We start from the raw sequence: 19793 nt of genomic DNA on the forward strand, positions 1-19793 counted from the left end.
GGGGGGGGGCATCGCCAGGGGGACATGTACATTTGGGGGGACATCGGCGGATCCTGAGAGATTTCATGCTGAAGTCGATCAGGAATCCACCTGTCGGGTGTGGACAGCAAACAGATTTCTCTCTGATCAGATTCGATCAAAGAGAGGTCTGTCTCTTGGTTGATCTGCCCATACATCACTAGATGTATGAATACCTTTAGTGAGATAATATATGAGATAACTTTTGTGGATCAACCCCACTGTGTCAAGTGAAAAATAGGTGTGCTTAAGGAAAATCTCTGGTCAACACTATTTTGTAGTGCTTGGTGGTATGGTTGAGTTGTTAGGTCACAGATTCTCAGCATCTAGTATGTCTGGTACTGGCCTTATTAATTGTAAATATAGCCAGTAGAGCAATATCATATAAATGTTGTTACTATACAATAAAAAGTGAATATTTAAAATGTTAAAGGGAACCTGAAGTTCATTTTCAACAATGCAAATTGCCTGGTTGTCCTGCTGATCATCTGCCTCTAATACTTTAAGCCATAGACCCCGAACAACTGAACAAACATGCAAATCAGATGCTCTGACTGAAGTCTGACTGGATTAGCCACATGCTAGTTTCAGGTTTGTCATTCAGACACTGCTGATGCATGGAAGATCAGCAGGATGCCAGGCAATAGGTATTATTTAAAAGGTAATAAATATGTCATTTACCACATGCCTCTCACTTCAGGTTTCCCTTAAACTAAGTATTTTAATACAACAGTGTAATTCATAGGGGTGTATTCATTTTGCAATAATAGTCATTAAATAAGAAACTAAAATGTTCTGAAAGCTGTGTTTATTTTGAAATTTACAGAAAAGGCAAAAAATCCGCACCTACATTTTACAATCCTTAAATTGACCAAAAGAACATTTAACAGCTTTATAAATCAAATCAAATAACAATAACATAAAACACAACATGAACTGTTATTCTAACAACAAATTCTATTACCAGTGATAATATACTGCTGAATACGATCTTCAATAATGTAACGCAATTCCACTGGGCTTGAATGGAGCTCAGAAAATGGAGGCGTTGGCTACAGAACACAATCAGGTTTTGTGATCTTTTTCATGAAGGTAAAATGGCAGCAAAAACTTAAAGGGACTCCGAGTACCTCTCATGGGTATGCCTTTAAGCCAGATGACTTCCAACAAAGTCGTGCTATGACCCCTCTGGAGGAGCCTCTTGCAATGGCCATGCGTGTCACTTCCTCTTCCTGCTTCATTCAGTGATGCACTTCTCTACCAGAGAAGACAGGGGTGACCCAGAAGTTATAATATAGCCAAGCTGGCAGCAGCGATTTTAAATTGAAATTGAATGAAAAACTATTTGGTGTAGAATGGTGATTCAGGCATCAAATGAAAGAGGAGAGCACAAGCTACAGAAATGTATGCATTCTTAAGTACTTTGCAGTACTGGTCGGAGTCTCTTTAAAGGCATACCCATGAGAGGTGCTCGGATGCTCGGAGTCCCTTTAAGTAGAAGCAAAAGGCATTTTTTTTTTGCTTATAACTGAGCTATGAATCTCTCACTCACCACATTATGGTGATCTCAAACATCACCATCAAAACACTGTGATGCCATGCACATAATGTTTAACCTAACAGTAGAACATGTGGGTGCTTTTCAGACTAGTGGGTTTCAGTCTTTCTTTGTGATCAGCCACATCTAGATTTGTTTTTGACAAATATACTTAGCTAAAGTTTTGGGTCAGCATAAAAGTTGAATAATCTGATTTCATTGGAAGCATAACTCGTTTAGATCAATGAATTACTAAGTACTATAGCCACAGGATGAAAAGGACAACTATGTAGCTAGCCTCTCCTTAAATAAGCAAAATCCCAAATTGTATCTTTCCAGATTAACTCTAGCCAAATCTTGCATGCAGGGCCGGTTCAAGTAACAATTGGGCCCTAGGGCAAAATTAGCCTGGGGGCCCCCAACAGACACCCCCGACCAAAAAGCGTCATTAGAGGCCCTTTGTTGCAGCCAAATTTCCCTCCTCGGCCCCTGAGCTGGCTACTGACCCTCCCCCAATCAACTCCCAACTTAACAGACTCTGCAGAGTCCCTGGGGAGCAACAGGTAAGATGGGGAGGGACACCTTGGGGGCCCCTACAGGCTTTGGGGCCCTGGGGCAATTGCCCATTTTTCCCTATGGTAGCTCCGGCCCTGCTTGCGTGTGTGCTCACCACCGTGCAATTACACGGTACAGGGCCCCGGGGCGAATGTAACCTGGGGGTCCCCTGCCCACCCCCCCAGCCAAGAAAGCACTTGGTACCCCTGAACCGGCTACCACCCCCTTCCCCTTCACAATATGTGGCTGGCTGCATTGTCATCTGTCCTTGCGCACTGCTCTGTCCATGCCCGCTGCCTGCCACTTCTCCGTGTGGTGGATGTTATATAACCTGCGCTGCCGTGCCATGGAGAAGAGGCAGGCAGCGGGCATGGACAGAGCAGGGTGCCCGGATAAGTGAATTATGACAATGCAGCCAGCCACACATAGTGCAGGTGGAGGTGGTCATTGAAGGTTACTACAATTAGAAGTGGGCAATGGAAGGAAATACAGTGGCATCTGAGGGCATACTACACACACACACACACACACACACACACACACACACTTACTGTTACCTTGTTCGCCAATGCCCCATGCTATAGTGTTCCTTCAGATGTCCCTGTAATGCCTTCCATTGCTTACTTTGGCTAACTAGCTGTGCTCCCCCATCTTCCCACTCCCCACAGAGCAGAGGCTGAGCGCAGTTAAAACAGAAAAGATCGCTCACTGCATCAGTCAGACAGAAGCAGCCACTCCAGCGTTCACCCCCAGCGTCAGTACAGCGCCTCCATCTTCTGTCATTACACCTCTTCTCTCCTCGCAGGCATGTGCATACTGACGTGACGTTACATGTCTGCGTCGGGGGTAGCACACGGCGGCTGGCCAGGAAGCAGAAAGGGGGACCATGGAAACCGTGAGGCTGCAACGGCACCCGGCGGAAACAGGTAAAGTATGTCCGGGGCTGGCTGCGTCTCTCCCCTACCTGCCTCTGACACCTCATCTCCGCAGGCAGATAAATGTACACTGCATGCTATAATGGCCACTGCAGCCAGACACTTTTAAAGGGGCAGTTGGAGACACTTGGGGGCCCCTACGGACTCTGGGGCCTGGGGGCACTTGCGTCGGCCCGGACACTGTACACACATTCAATCAACTGATGTAAAGGGAAAAATTGTTCATCCACAACACAAGTCCCAAGCTATCCGTTTTTTGTCTCTTGAGATTAGACAGGTGCCTCTCCAGGGAACAATAGCAAACCACTGACAAAATACTTCCTGTGTGGACCTAAGCCCATTTCTGTAGAGGGTCTCTACAATAGTCACACAATGTCTATGGATACCTTAAAGGACACCAGAATTGAGAGGGATATATTGAGGATGCTATACGTTTTTCAATTTAAACAATACTAGTTGCCTGGCTGTCCTGCTTATCAACTGTCTTTTAGCCACAGACCTGAACAAGCATGCAGATCAAATTATTCTAACAGAAGCCCAACTTAATCTAGTGGGACATAAGTTGCAAGTTTCATGCTTGTTTCAGGTATATGATTCAGACACTACTGAAGCCAAAGAGATCAGAAGAACTGCCGGGAAACTGGTATGGTTTAAGAGGAAATAAACACGGCAGCCTTCATATCGCTCTCAGTTCAGGGGTCCTTTAAGCCTGATAATGCCTTTTAAAGTAAAATGGTAAGATTAGATTTTGCTTGCACATATTAAGTTAGTAAGTATGTAAATAGTGTTATTTATTTGCTTGGAACATTTAAAACCTCTCTTTAATGACATTCTAGTAACCTCATATACAGCATCATGCTAGCAGGCATGTTCTGAGATTGGATGTGTATACAGCACTCTCTGTAAGACCGCATTCACTTCAAACATTGACCATATACACGTTGATTTTTTTAATCAATTTCTTGCAGATTTGAACAGCAGTGAAGGCCGCTTGCATTGCCATGGTGCAGCATACCACCCCCATAAGCCCCCAGGGACTAATGAAATATGACGTGTTTAATGGATGAATAGCATCGTTATAAAACTATTAAAACAATTTTGTGAGTATATGTATTTTTTTGGTCCATGGCCCATATGCAATTAACTTTTTCTCCTGGGCTATAGCCTAAGAGATAATTTTCATATTCTCTTTAAAATAACTTTTAATCATTATACTATGAAATGATTTAAAATATTTTCTTATTTGCCGGTGGTTTAAAAGGCATTTTATGACAAGGTGTGAAAGTATCACCTAGGAGAAAACTCAGGAGAAAAAGTGAATTGCATATGGCCCTTTTTAACAGGACTGCTCATGGTCAGTTGGCAAAGAGAGACTTTGAGGCCCTGATTCAATTCACAAGAGTTGTTTTCATAGCTGCCAATAACATTTCTTTTCAGCTCTCAGTAAGTAAAAAAGAACTCAAAATAATTAGCTCCAAATCACTTTTAAATGGACAGCATTTTCCTTTCCTACTTTTTAATTTGCTACTAACTGAAAGGGTATTTTGTAGATAAGATGATATATCATCTTCTCACAGAAAACTGGATGAAAAATGCATTGAGTAAGATGTATAAGACTAAGTGTATAAGAGATGAGTAAGATGTATAAGATGTAAATGACTAAGGCCTAAGCCTGGACTGTCTCCTGGCAGGGATTGGGACCAAGGCCAAACAGAAGCAATGGTAGCCTCTAGGTTAGTGATACGTTCTGTTGAGAGTGGAGGAGGGCCATTTATTATTCAATTCTTTAATTATTTTGTACCAAAAATAGCCTATCTTGATTTTTTTTTATCCTAAAAATGTGAATAGCTCACATGAATTTTTCATATTTGCTTGATGCTCTACCTGCTGATGGACTAGGCAAATGTTGTTAAGATAAATAGTCCTCTCTTTATTGCTGTGCACTAAAAATAGAATCATTTCTTCTTATACGTTCTACATACACTGCCAGTCCTACCAGCAGGTGGAGTAACAGAAAATATGAAATATTAATTTTTAAATGTTAAATTTTTCTAAATAAAAATATCCAGCATATCACACATACATTTTCTTGGCTCATCTGTAAAATGATTTAGGGGGGCTGGAAAAATATGATGTTAAATGCAGTGGTCTTTAGTCACAGCACATGGGAAAAAAGATGACTGCTTTTCCAATGTTAACCTCTCATGCTTACTTGCAGACAGGAAGGGGGAACAAAGTCTGCTATGGCACAAGTACTTCTGTAATATCTATCCCTGGCGTCTATCAATTTCAGCAATCTGAGATTTGAAAAGCTATGCAATAGTGGTGCAACAAAATGTAAAAAGTTATAACAAAGAGCACAAATCATAAGGTCAAGTAAAATTTAAGACCAATACTTATTTTTTACTGCAATATATTTTCCCACCAAAAATGATGCAACACTAGCATCACAGTAGGAATCAGGAGCAGTTCTGAAAAGCATCAGTGGCAGTTCTGCAAAGCTTATGCCAAAAATGTTATTTTTCGAAGGATAAAAAAATAATAATAATAATAATAATGTAGGTGTTTTCTAGTTGTTGCTTTGTTGAGTTGTATAGGCAAGAATACATATTCCAAGTTTATTTCACTTCTAATCTTCAATATCACTGTATATTACCACAAGGCCTTTAAAGCGGACCTAAACCAAACATTTTTTTAATTCAAAATATTTAGTTGCACCACTCTGACACATACAAAGATAAATAAACACTTCAAGCCTATGAGCATTTCAGTGCATGCTTTTCACCCTTCTCTTTTCATAACTAGGGTTATACAGGTGGCAGCCATTACTTCTGAGCTTAGTAGGAGGTTTTAGATCATGGGTGTGTTTGTCATCAGCTACCCTACCTCACAGGGGCATCGTCTATGTGTAATCTCACACAAGCTGAGATCACCTCCCCTGTGACATCATCAGTAGCAGCCTGTGTTTTGTTTTTTATCTCCTCCACCAGTCTGCCGGATTCTGTCCTGGCAATATGAAAGGAAGGGAGGGGATCCTCTAATAAATGTAAAATAGTTTATATTTGTCATCATGCAGCTGAAAAAAGGCTGCTATTTATTATTATAATTTAGAAAATAGATTTTATTTCTGATATCTTGTATTTTTAATGTGGGCCCACTTTAAATGGTACAGTTCATGCTCGTCAAACACAATACCATTCAGTATAGTTAAAAAATATTAGCAACAGAACAAACTTTTCCTCTTTTTGTGACTTTTTTAATTTGTCTTGTTTAGATGGTTTAATAAAGCAACAACTATAAAACACTAAGAAGCGTTTTTTTGAAAAGTTATATGGTTGCGTAGTGGAGATCACTTTATGGTTCCTGATCACCAACCTCTAGTGTATATTGTGTATATTTATTGTGTATTCCTTCTGTATTCTGGCCTGCTGGATTTCTCACAAAACAATCTGTTCCAAAAAGAAATGCTTTAAAAAGAAAAAAAGGGCTTAACATCATACATTGAAATGAACATTGAAATGATGAAGGAAGATCAGAAACGACTCTGCAAATGCAGGTGTATGCGAAGATGACAGAGTTTTCACAACTTTTAAATGATCACATTGGAATAATGCAGGACAGCAATGTAAAGTAGCCCCTGGCAGTGATATAGCACTGCTTAACAATGTAATTACTCAGCTATTATCAGATTACCTATCAGCAAGTGATTCTCCTTCCGTGAAGAGTTCATAACACTTTTTTTTTCCTTTTACAATTTAATTTGACATATTTGTCTTAATAGATGTGTTAAAAATATATTTTTTTGACAAAAAAAAAGATTTTACAAAATCCCATGTAAGTCTCATACAGTTGTATTCTCTCTTGGTAGTTATTTTGGTGGTTTGAAGAACATGGTTGCACCTCATTGCTCCTCATCAGGCTTGGTAGTCAGGCTTTCAGAGCTGTACTCTGTAAAAACCTCCATGCTGTTTACTTCTTGTGAGGCGTTTTCAATGGACATCTGTGCATCCGCTTCCGTTTCTGTGTGAAGAATATCAGCGGATTCCTCTGTCTCTATTACAGTGTGTGAATATAAATTGGAGTCTCTTTCCTCTTCTGGAATTTCTGTCACAATATAATGTGTTGTGCCCCCCTCAAAGCCCTCACCGGCATTTTGGACCATAGCTCTTGCCAGTTCTTCAGTGACTATGATCTGTGATATCTCCCCATCATCACACTCAACTAATCTCATTTGTTGCTCAGGAAGGCTTATTGTATGCCCGTCTGAGTTATGCATAATGATCCGGGGGCCTTCTGCAGAGACCATGTGCACAGTGCCTTCTTCATTCAGGATAACTTGAGTGACTCCATCTTTTATAAACTGATCTGCAGCAGCTGAATCACACACAGCAAACTGCAGAACTCCTTGAACCATCTTGTTGAATGCCGGATCGTGGGAGGTGACAAAGCCTGAAGAATGCATCACCTGTCTGACAACTTCCACTGGCTGAAGTTCTTGCTCCCCTTCATGTACTTCATGGAACATCTGAATCTCCTCTTCAGTAGTCTCAGCACACTCCTGCTCACTTGCTATTCTCACAAGTGATTCATCCATTACTGGGTTCTCTGTGTCTTGTTGCTGTGCTGTCTCTTCAACATTGCCCAGTTCAGTTACAGCACAGAGAAGTGCACCCAGAGCAGAAGAGGAATCAGATGTATGTACTCTTTGTGACACATCCAAAATACTTTGAGCCATTACTTGATGGACTACATGACCACTGGGGTCTGCTACAGTCTCTGTTTCCTCCATTGGGGCCTCAACTACCACTACTTGTGTGGTTCCATCTGCCAGCTGCTGACTAAGGATTTCTCCAGGAATGATGCTGCCCATATGAGCAGGCTGTTCCGTAGCAATAACTTGGCCATCTTCAGTGATGTGCACGACTCTCGCCACTTGACTTGCCATAGCCAAAGTTTGAAGAGTAGCTGCTGCAGTCTCTTCTACAGATGAACCAATGGTGATATTACCATCATAATCCTCAGAATATCCCTGAATAATAATAACTTGCTGAACCTGCTCAGTTGGTTGGGTTTGCTTTTTACTGCTTCGGACATTTTCTTTAGCTGGTAAAGGTTCTGGTGATGAAGATGCGGTGAACCGACTGTTTGTCTCCACAAAGTTTGCACCTAATCCTTTCAGACGACATTCAAAAGATTTTGAAACAATGCCTGAAAGACAAAAATCAGAAGTCTTTAATAACTATTGTATATATATTTGTTTCACCCTTAATATTGAATAAAAATGTATAAAGTTAAAAAATTATGGAGATTAGAACAATCATTTTTATTGCGTAGTATGAATACAGGGGTACCAAAACGATAAAGGTATCTAAAAAGTTTAAAACATGAGGAGGCAGTGGTGGACTTACGCGAATGTTTGGGCAACCTTATTCATTTTCATGATTTTCCTGTATAAAACGTTGGTTGTTACGATAAAAAAAATGTCAGTTAAATATATCATACTAGCCAACCCGCGTCGTAGCATACGCCGCATCTATCTATCTAATAGAGTACGTGCCTCAACCTTGAAGCAAGAAGAAGTAGGCTTTCCATGAGAAAATGTATGCGTGCTCAAACACCAAGTTTAACAACCCTAGCAAGTCTGGCTTTGCAAATCCGGCCTAATTGGCTATTCATGAGGCAATGCTCATGCAAATATGCATTTGCTTTCACATGCCAAACTATGCAGGGTCCAAAAACCAATACCGCAAAGCGATCGCCCTGCAGGTATTAGTTCATGCTAAATTAGCTCTATCCAGGAGCGCCACGGGGAGGATTCCGAATGCCCCCATACAACCGGGGGACTGCGGGGTCCCAGGCTTTCTTACTGCCTGGGAACCACAGCGGCACCCCGGAGGGGGAGGCTGGGTGGCGCAGCTGCATCCCCCCCCCCCAAATGTGGTCAGCGCCGGGGAGAGCCATCCGCACCCACCTCCCAATATTAAGAACAGGCACTTACCTTAACGTCCATTGCGTTCTGCAACATGCACATTAACTTGGGGGCACCACATGAGAAAGGAGTGAAGCATGGGTCACCCCGAGCTTTAGAGCTCAGGGCTGGCTCCCATACAACACTCCGGGGTGGGGGGAGGACAGGCGCAGACAACTCACTCCAGGGCTCACACCACCAGAGCAAGCCATCCACCACCTGCCTCAAAAGGATACAACTGCAAAAAATGCTTTCCATGAGAAAAATTTTGCGTGCTCAAACACCAAGTTTAACCCTAGCAAGTCTGGCTTTCCAAATGTGGCCTAATTGGCTATTCATGAGGCAATGCTCATGCAAATATGCATTTGCTTTCGCATGCCAAACTATGCAGGGTCAAAAAAACAATACTGCAAAGTGCTCTCTCGCTGCCTGGGAACCACAGCGGCACCCTGGAGTGGGAGGCTGGGTGGTGCAGCCGCCCCCCCCCCCCCCCCCCAAGCGTGGCCAGCGCTGGGGAGAGCCGTTCGCACCCACCTCCTAATATTAAAAACAGCCACTTACCTTAACGTCCATTGGGTTCTGCTACATGCGCATTAATTTTCTCATGGAAAGCATTTTGTGCAGTTTGTATCCTTTGGAGGCAGGTGGTGGATGGCTTGCTCCGGTGGTGTGAACCCTGGAGTGAGTGCGCCTGTCCTCCCCCCCCCCCCCCCCTCTGGAGTGCTGTATGTGAGCCAGCCCTGACTTCTAAAGCTCGGGGTGACCCATGCTTCTCTCCTTTCTCATGTGGTGCCCCCAAATTAACCACCCTGGCGTTCTATTAAGATCGCCAGGGCAGCTGCATGAGGGTTTTTTTTAAATAAAAAAAAAAATATTTCATGCAGCCAACTGAAAGTTGGCTGCATGAAAGCCCACTAGATGGCGCTCCGGAGGCGTTCTTCTGATCGCCTCCGGCGCCCAGAATAAACAAGGAAGGCCGCAATGAGCGGCCTTCCTTGTTTTGCTTAGATCGTCGCCATAGCGACGAGCGGAGTGACGTCATGGACGTCAGCCGACGTCCTGACGTCTGCCGCCTCCGATCCAGCCCTTAGCGCTGGCCGGAACTATTTGTTCCAGCTGCGCAGGGCTCAGGCGGCTGGGGGGACCCTCTTTCGCCGCTGCTCTCGGCGGATCGCCGCAGAGCGGCGGCGATCGGGCAGCACACGCGGCTGGCAAAGTGCCGGCTGCGTGTGCTGCTCTTTATTTCATGTAAATCGGCCCAGCAGGGCCTGAGCGGCACCCTCTGGCGGTAATGGACGAGCTGAGCTCGTCCATACCGCTAAGGTGGTTAATGCGCATGTAGCAGAATGCAATGGACGTTAAGGTAAGTGCCTGTTTTTAATATTGGGAGGTGGGTGCAGACGGCTCTCCCCGGCGCTGGCCACACTAGGGGGGGGTCGTCCACGCCACCCAGCCTCCCCCTCCGGGGTGCCGCTGTGGTTTCCAGGCAGTGAGAGAGCCTGGGACCCTGCGGTCCCCCCAGTTGTATAAAAAGGGGGCATTGGGAATCCTCCCCGTGGCGCTCCTGGAGGCCTGGAGCACACCAAAAACTGCTAGCAGATCCGCAAAATGCTAGCAGATTTTGAAACGCTTTTTACTGAACAGTTTCTGTAACCAAAACGCCTGCAAAACCGCTCTGAACTGCCGTTTTTCAGAGCGGTTTGCGTTTTTCCTATACTTTACATTGGAGGCAGAAACGCCTCCGCAATCCAAAAAATGCCTCACCTCGGGAGTATGCGTTTCAGCAAAACGCCTCCCGCTCTGGTGTGCACCAGCCCATTGAAATACATTACCCAAGCGTATGCACAGCCGCAAGTGGATCGCAAAACGCTGCTGAACCGCTCTGGTGTGCACTAAGCCGGATAGTGCTAATGTAGCATGTAGCAGGGTGACTGCTTTGTGGTATTGGTTTGTGCATGCATTTGCATGAGCATTGCCTCATGAATAGCCAATTAGGCAAGATTTGCAATGTCAGACTTGCTAGGGTAAGGCCTCTTTTCCATGGACTGTGAATAGGCAGTGAAATGGCTCTCAAACTCTCACAACTGCTCACTGCTGCCTTGTAACTGCTCACTGCTGCCTGGTAACTGCTTGCTGCTGCCTGGTATCTGCTCACTGCTGCCTGGTAACTGCTTGTTGCTGCCTGGTAACTGCTTGTTGCTGCCTGGTAACTGCTTGTTGCTGCCTGGTATCTGTTCACTGCTGCCTGGTAACTGCTTGTTGCTGCCTGGTATCTGCTCACTGCTGCCTGGTAACTGCTTGCTGCTGCCTGGTAACTGCTTGTTGCTGCCTGGTAACTGCTCACTGCTGCCTGGTAACTGCTTGCTGCTGCCTGGTAACTGCTTGTTGCTGCCTGGTATCTGCTCACTGCTGCGTGATAACTGCTTGCTGCTGCCTGGTAACTGCTTGTTGCTGCCTGGTAACTGCTTGTTGCTGCCTGGTATCTGCTCACTGCTGCCTGGTAACTGCTTGCTGAGCACACAGCTCAACAGTCCGTGGAAAAGAGGCCCTAAACTTGGTGTTTGAGCACGCATACATTTTCTCATGCAAAGTACTTCTTCTTCTTGTTTGAAGGTTGAGGCACTTAGTCTATTATATATATAGATAGGAGACACACATAGTGATATTTGAGAAGTGAAATTAAGTTTATTGGATTTACAGAAAGTGCACAATAATTTGTTGTTTTAATAAAATTAGGCAGATGCATACATTTGGGCACTGTTGTAATTTTATTGATTCCAAAACCTTTAGAACTAATTATTGGAACTCAAATTGGCTTGGTAAGCTCAGTGACCCCTGATCTACATACACAGGTGAATCAAATTATGAGAAAGAGTATTTAAGGGGGTCAATTGCAAGTTTCCCTCCTCGTTCCTCTGAAGAGTAGCAACATGGGGGTCTCAAAACAACTCTCAAGTGACCTGAAGATTAAGATTGTTCACCATCATGGTTCAGGGGAAAGATACAGAAAGCTGCCTCAGAGATTTCAGCTGTCTGTTTCCACAGTCAGGAACACACTGAGGAAATGGTTCAGTTCAAGTTAAGGCTTAAAGTGGCAGACCAAGAAAAATCTCAGATAAACAGAAGCGACTAATGGTGAGAACAGTCAGAGTCAACCCACAGACCAGCACCAAAGACCCACAACATCATCTTTCTGCAGATATAGTCATCGTGCATTGTTCAACCATTTGGCGCACTTTACACAAGGAGATACTGTATGTGAGAGTGATGCAGAGGAAGTGTAACGATTGTGGAATTATCTCAGAAGGTCAGCGCACAAGAAGTGCGCTGACACTGCGGAAGTCCTTCACAAGCGCCTGAAAAACAGAACCCAGCTTTGGTGCAAAGCACCTGTAGAGGGGAATTCCCACCGGCAGATGGAGCTGTGGAGTGCAGAGGAATAAACCCTCTGCGCTGCCACAGATGCCAGGTAGGAATTGTACAAGGGGAAGCAACACAGGGCAAGATAGCCCCTAAAGAAAGAGAATGAGCACAGAGACAGAATGTATGTATGTCCACCAATCTAGTCGCCACCCAGCAACGGTGAACACACAACAGCGAAGACTAAGTGGGAAAGCAATCGCAGAATGGCGATTGCTAACAGCGACACAAGACTGAGTAAAGGCAGGGCACAGACGTAGTAAGAAGACACAGCAAACAATAATGAACAAAACCTCAACGAAAATAACAAACGCGCTATCTAAACGTGGTCATCGCGCGAAAAGCGCAACGGCGACAAAACACGTTAATGGCGTGGTCTTAGCACGAGAAGCGCAACAGAGACAAAACACGCCAACCCTAACTATCAAATGAACCCAGAAACACAAACAAACAAATAACAGAAACGCTTGCTAATCAGTTGCCTTACCTCAGGCAACAGCAAGTGTTTGCTCCAGACAAACAAACAACAGGAACAAGCCAGATTGGATCCACTGCTCTTCCGCAAGAGCAAGTTCGATCCAAACAGACACAGCAGTTTTCTGTCAGCCGCCGCCGGCGACGGAACAATCGCAGCGGAAAGATAAAACGATTCGCTACCGCCAACCGCTGGCGACAGCGCAATCGCAAGAACAAGACACGACAGAATAAGCAGTACAAATATACACAATCCTAACTGTACTAACCAGGAATGCAAGGAGCACTCCCAAAGGGGTAACTACTCTAAGCTAGCAATAATAACCAACAATGAGCAGAGGGCTGAGACTCCAGGCAAGTTAACAGGAACAAACCATCATGACCAGCAGGGAATTCTGGGAGGAAATGGCATTTCTACTGCAAGCCATCAAAGGAAGCAGCTAAGCAATTTGCATGACAACTGGATGCAAATTCCTCACCAGCAGAGCAACTCTGAAACTTGCAGAGTGAAGACAGGTCTCTTTTCCAGAGACCTGCAGCACTCAGACCTAAAAAATGGTCAAAAAGCTGTCTGCCTGTGCAGACAGCAGAGCAGATCATTACAGGAAGCCTTTTCTCCGCCCACAGCACAAACAGAGCCGCTTAAAGTATGCTAAAGCACATTTGGACAAGCCAGCTTCATTTTGGAATAAGGTGCTGTTCACTGATGAAACTAAAATTGAGTTATTTGGGCATAAAGGGTGTAATGCATGGAGGAAAAAGAACACAGCATTCCAAGAAAAACACCTGCTACCGACAGTAAAATATGGTGGTGGTTCCATCATGCTGTGGGGCTGTGTGGCCAGTGCAGGGACTGGGAATCTTGTCAAAGTTGATGGACACATGGATTCCATTCAGTATCAGAAAATTCTGGAGACTGATGTCCAGGAATCAGTGACAAAGCTAAAGCTGCCCCAGGGCTGGATCTTTCAATAAGACAACAACTCTAAACACTGCTCAAAATCCACTAAGGCATTCATGCAGAGGAACAAGTACAACATTCTGAAATGGCCATCTCAGTCCCCAGACCTGAATATAACTGAAAATCTGTGGTGTGAGTTGAACTGTCCATGCTCGGAAGCCATCAAACCTAAATGAACTAGAGAGGTTTTGTAAAGAGGAATGGTCCAAAATATCTTCAACCAGAATCCAGATTCTCATTGGAACCTACAGTAAGTGTTTAGAGGCTGTAATTTCTGCAAAAGGATGATCTACTAAATATTGATTTAATTTATTTTTTGTGGTGCCCAAATTTATGCACCTGCCTAATTTTGTTTAAACAATTATTGCACACTTTCTGTAAATCCAATAAACTTCATTTCACTTCTCAAATATTGCTGTGTGTGTCTCCTATATGATATATTTAACTGACATTTTTTATCGTAACAACCAACGATTTATACAGGAAAATCATGAAAATGACCAAGGTTGCCCAAACTTTCGCATCCCACTGTACCTCCTCCAAGTAGACACAAAAATTGACAATGTGTTTGTCAAATAGTACAAGTTTATTTACATACTTCAGGTGACAATGCAACGCGTTTCGCAAGTTTGATCCAGCATCATCAGGCAATAACAACGGATTAATAGCATATGTGGTCAGTAGGAGACCCAGGCATCTCTGTGAAAGTTTGTAGATACTTTTATCCGTTTGGAGCCTCTGTAGCCACACTACACTATATCAAGTTCACCCTTGGTAGAGGGGTGTTACCCACTTTGTTTCCTCTTCTATTGAGAGCGACTTCTTAATCCTGAGTGGGGTCAGGACTAATCTACCCACCTGCCTATACAGTGGTTGCCTTTGAGGTAACCCTGCTTTGTGAGTATAGCTTATTACTCTATCATACGTCATTTCAACTACCAGTACATACTACACTATATTTGACTCAGTGGTTTTTATCGGCCTAGATTGCTGTTCAGATAAAAGAATGTACCAATGTTAAAATAAGCAGCACATGATATTTTCAGTTGCTAGGACATGAGACTGAAATCCAACTCTAATATACATTTACTTTAGCTTTAAATAGTGTTGATAATAGTTAATTCCCTTTTGGTTTTGGTTTTTTATGTTTTTGTTTTGCTGTCTGTGACTTTAGGAGAGATTCTATCACTTCCTATTGAGACAGGAAGTAGATAAACCTTAGCAACAGAAGGATATACAGCAAATAACACCTTTTGCAGAGGTGGCAAGAGCCCCCACCCATCCAAGAATGAATAAACCATGAAGGTAATAGAAACAGGGCGTCACTAATCTAAGCAGCTCATTTTTTTCCCTGTGAAGAAACATTTCTATTAAATAAACAGCCACATCAACTTTTTCTTGTGTCTGGAAAATGCCAGATAACGGGCCAATTAATTCAATGCCCATGATTTCCCTGTACCCATCTTCATTTATAAAATACACATCTTTGTTCAAGTTACAGAGACACCATATATAGATATATTTAACCCATAGATTGGCAGCTATTCTTTAACAAAGCTACATGCCAGTGCCATCAATGTTTGAATTTATTAAATGACTTGCCCAAATCTACATGCACCAAAGCCCACACTGGTAGGGGTGTCATTGAGGTGCAAATAAACTTAGAAGATTGAAAATTATGCTAATTATTATGATACAAAATATGCTAATTATTATTAAAGTCTAAAATGTAAATGTACTAATCAGATCTTGCAGTAAAAGCATTTGATTGGTCAATTTTCAAGCTGCTTAGATTCGTAGTAACATTTGTATAACTTTGCAGCAGCTTAGAATTTTGTCAATATTTCATGTAAGGTAGAAAGCTGACACTGAGACAAAACTTTGCCCTAAATGTCTTCTAGACATAGGAGTATGGGGACAGAAAACCGCCTATAGACTTCCGCTGCAGGTGGAATTAGTTTTGTGCAAAAATGCTTTTAGACATCCGTGGTATATGGATATGAAACCACAGAACACCTACAGATGTTAGAGGCAGCTAAAGGGTTAAAGAATGCAAGCATAATGTTCATTTACATAATGCATACATTACTTTTGTCTAGTAGTAAGACGTTATGAAAGAAACACTAGTACAATGTTACATGCAAACCATACAGATATTTGCAGTACAGTCCCAAGATTCTAACTGGTATAAACATCATTGCATATATCAGAAACCATTTTTTCATCACTATCTTTGCATAATGGGATTTCTGCAAGCAGCCGCAATGGGAAAAGGTTGGTGAGAATGAACATTTTTAAGGCATTAAACAGTGCTGAGGTAAAATTAGACAATTGAGTTGGCACAATAGTGTTGAATTAATTTTTGGCAGCACTTGCTCAGTACTGTGGTATCAGTATTTTCCACTGGCACTTTGTGACTCACACTAGGGCAGGTGAGTCTAGAAAAATAATGCAGGAAGGAAAAGGGAATAGGTTAAAGTCAGACAAAAGGACATTACTGTTCACTGAAAATGCAAAATTTTGGGGTAGCTTTAAATTCCCCATTTAAACATCGCAATTGAATATATAATCTCCTGTAGTCAAATAAGGGAAAGATGGTCTTATAAATAAGCATTGGTTCTTTCATCCTAGTAACTCTAAATATGTCTGCAATGAAATATTGTTAAGTCTTCCCATTTCTTACAATAACAGACATACAGTATTGTTCTCTGTGGTATTTTATTCTTTATGTAGGTGCATTTCATAGAAACATGAATTACGTAATTAAAAAAATGCTTTGAAAGATTTTATTAATGTGCTATTAATATCACCCTGATATTAAAGGACATACACTATAGCAAATGTACTAAAATTACATGATTTCTCCAAACTATCAGAAGCACATTTTTATGGAATATGGAAAGCAGGTAAAATTGTAGACAGAAACAGAGAAGATTCCTTTCATGCATTGAACCAGTTATATTTCTTGTCCTTCACACAACAAGTAATTCAGTGTTGTTGATCAAGTCTGTTAAGTGTTTGCTATTTGTTAAAGGAGATACCTATTAATCTTGTGACCACTTATGTAAGCTAGAATGCATTGTTTATATGGGTCTTTGCTCTTGTGTATTTAAAAAAAATGACAAACTAGTCAGGTAGCCAAACATACTAAAATGTACAACATTGTGTTAAAGTAGAAAGCATTGCTATTGTGTATGTAAATATAATGACAAACATGTATGTCATCCTGTAAAAAGTATATGATTGGTCTGTAAACACACTGACATTTTTAAGCAGCTGATTGGACTGTAAAATCCTGCATTCACTGACTGTCTATATATACCCTGTTTTCAAATACATAAATCAGAGCATTAACATTGTACTTAGGGTGTGCTTCGTTATTGTTCTCCTGCGCAGAAAAATCACACACATGGGCAACTTGGGAATTTGAGGGTGGAGCTAAGAAAAGTGTGTTCTATCTGTCTATCATACTTTAAAAACAGAATAAATGATTTATAAATAAATGGTTTCTTGTTGCAGTCTAAATATATAAATGTATGGTTTTCATGTAGCACAGGTCCCAGAATCCTAACCGGAAAAGCATCATCTTTCTAGTCACACTCCCCCAAGCAGTCTCTACTCTAAGCAGACTAAGGGCTGGTTCAGACGGGCGTCTGCGGAGCGTTTACCGCCAGTGTTCAGGACTTGGCATTAAAACACTCCCATTCAAGTTAATGGGAGCGTTTGTACCAGGCTTTTACCGGTGTTTACGCGAACGTGGCATTCAGGTCCCTATTTTCCCTGGCGTACAAAGCGACCTTGGACGCTACATGTAGCATCCTGGGGCAGTTAACCGCCACGGGTAATTTTCCCCTAGGGGAAGAAAAACGCCGACCGCATCCGAAAGCTATGTGAAGGCTGCTGAAATCCCGAATGCGTAGCTGCCGCAACGCCACCAAACCCAACGCCTCAGAAAGCCGGGCAGACGCCCACGTGAACCAGCCCTACCCTTCCTTCTGTGAGCTATGGCATCAATGATGTAGTCCATGTCTGTGAAAAGGGACAGGGTGACTGTGATCCCCAATGTAATCACTCCGCCCTTGTGAATGACACCTTCTGATTGGCTGTCAGTCACTGGGGAGGCGTGACTGCAACCACAATCACAGTTTCTCCCAATGTCAATCCCCCCCACTCCCATATAATGTGGTTCATGTCATTCAGCAGATGGCTGAGGTGTGGACCAGCACACAGTAGGCTGTCAGTGTTGAGGACCTGGTGCTAGCAATAAGCTGCAACAGTAGGTTTACATTTTATGATGCAAAAATTAAATGTTTTCGCGATGTTGTCACTGCATAATTCTTGATAGTTGCATGTCTAGGGAATGGCATTAAAATGATGGATGAACTAAGGCCATAAACCTTGCTGGTAATATGTGTATATATATATATATATATATATATATATATATATATATATATATATATATATATATATATATATATATATACAGTATGTGTATATATATATATATATATATATATATATATATATATATATAACTTATAATATTTAAAGTATCATTCATCAATCAGTCAGAGGGATTGGGGGTGAGGAGATTCATGTTAATGATGCTGAACAAACAGTTGCTGGCATTCTTCAATCACATGACAAGCGGCGTAGGGAGAGACGAGTTTAACCTGACTGGTGCAAGTTAAACTATGCTGAAAGAACACATAAAACTCTTCATACTAAGATGCCCAGACACATACATCATTATACAGAGCACACTATTCTGCAGAAGCATAGGCATACATTTGTAAGGTTATCACTTATATTCACATACAATTGACACTCAATTCCAGACAGGATAAAATGATCTGAAATGGCACTGATTCAATACTGACGAATGTGTTTACCGTATACCCTCATTGAGAAATGTTACAGAGATGACAAGGGAAGAATCGTTAGCCCTGTTCAGTGGCACTAGTATCCATGCCCTGCACGTAATAACCTCTGCTTCACTTGCATTTACTATCTGGGAACAATGCTAATGTTTTGCTTACTTAAAGTGACACTGAAGCTAAAATAAACTTATAAGATAATGAATAGTATGAGTAGTACGGATAATTGATAGAGCATTAGTAGCAAAGAAAAGAGTCTCATACTTTTAATTTCAGTTGTATAGCTTTTGTTTAAACCATTGCATAATACTGCCACTGTTGCAGTCTTCAAACCACACTTTGTCTATTAAGCTATAAAACAAAGCAGAAATAATGACACTTTGAACTTACCTGCAGTAAAACCTTATCTCAAGCTGTCTCTCGCTATTATTTAGCTTTTTAAGTGCTTCAATAAACAGGACTGTATTTGACCCAGTGGGTCGTATAACTCAGAGAAGCTGTTTTGCATAAATAACTGATTTTTAAACTCTCCCTGTACAATATGAGACTCTTTTCTTTGCTAATAATGTTCTACTTGTTATCCGTACCACGCATACAATTCATTATCTTAAAAGTTTATTTTCGCTTCAGATTTTCTTTAAATTTTGAAAAATCTTCCACAATTAATATTAAAATGAAAAAAAAAAAAATATATATACATGCACATGCTATACTCCAGTATAAATCTCGCTCTGATCAAACCCTGCAATGGCTCAGAATGTAGAAAACTCATTGATGTAAGGACATTTTTTTTTTTTTTCATATCTGAGCATATTTAAAAATAGTCAGTGACACCAATGAAAAAAGAGCAGCATCTCCATGTTTCCTCTTCCAGTGAATCACTTCTCCGTAATGTGAAGGTTAATAATTTCCTGCTCCCACTTTCCAAGATGCTACTTTGCTTCAGAAGTGAGGGAATTTATTGGGCTCAACAAATACTGTACATTAGGATCACAGGGAAAAGTTATTTCATTCCATTTAAATGTATGATGGAAGGTCCTCTGGC

At 42.0% G+C, this 19793-nt stretch overlaps 1 protein-coding gene across 1 annotated transcript in view; it reads right to left on the bottom strand.

Moving 5' to 3' along the window:
• Positions 1-809: 809 nt before the first annotated feature.
• Positions 810-19793, bottom strand: part of ZNF407 (zinc finger protein 407) — a 716766-nt gene continuing 697782 nt past the window's right edge. The window contains exon 9 of the mRNA XM_068237071.1: positions 810-8253. Coding sequence (XP_068093172.1) covers positions 6947-8253 — 1307 coding nt within the window. The 3' untranslated portion in view covers positions 810-6946. The remainder of the gene's footprint in view (positions 8254-19793) is intronic.

This window comes from Hyperolius riggenbachi, chromosome 5 (genome assembly GCF_040937935.1).
Source record: "Hyperolius riggenbachi isolate aHypRig1 chromosome 5, aHypRig1.pri, whole genome shotgun sequence".
NCBI lineage: Eukaryota > Metazoa > Chordata > Amphibia > Anura > Hyperoliidae > Hyperolius > Hyperolius riggenbachi.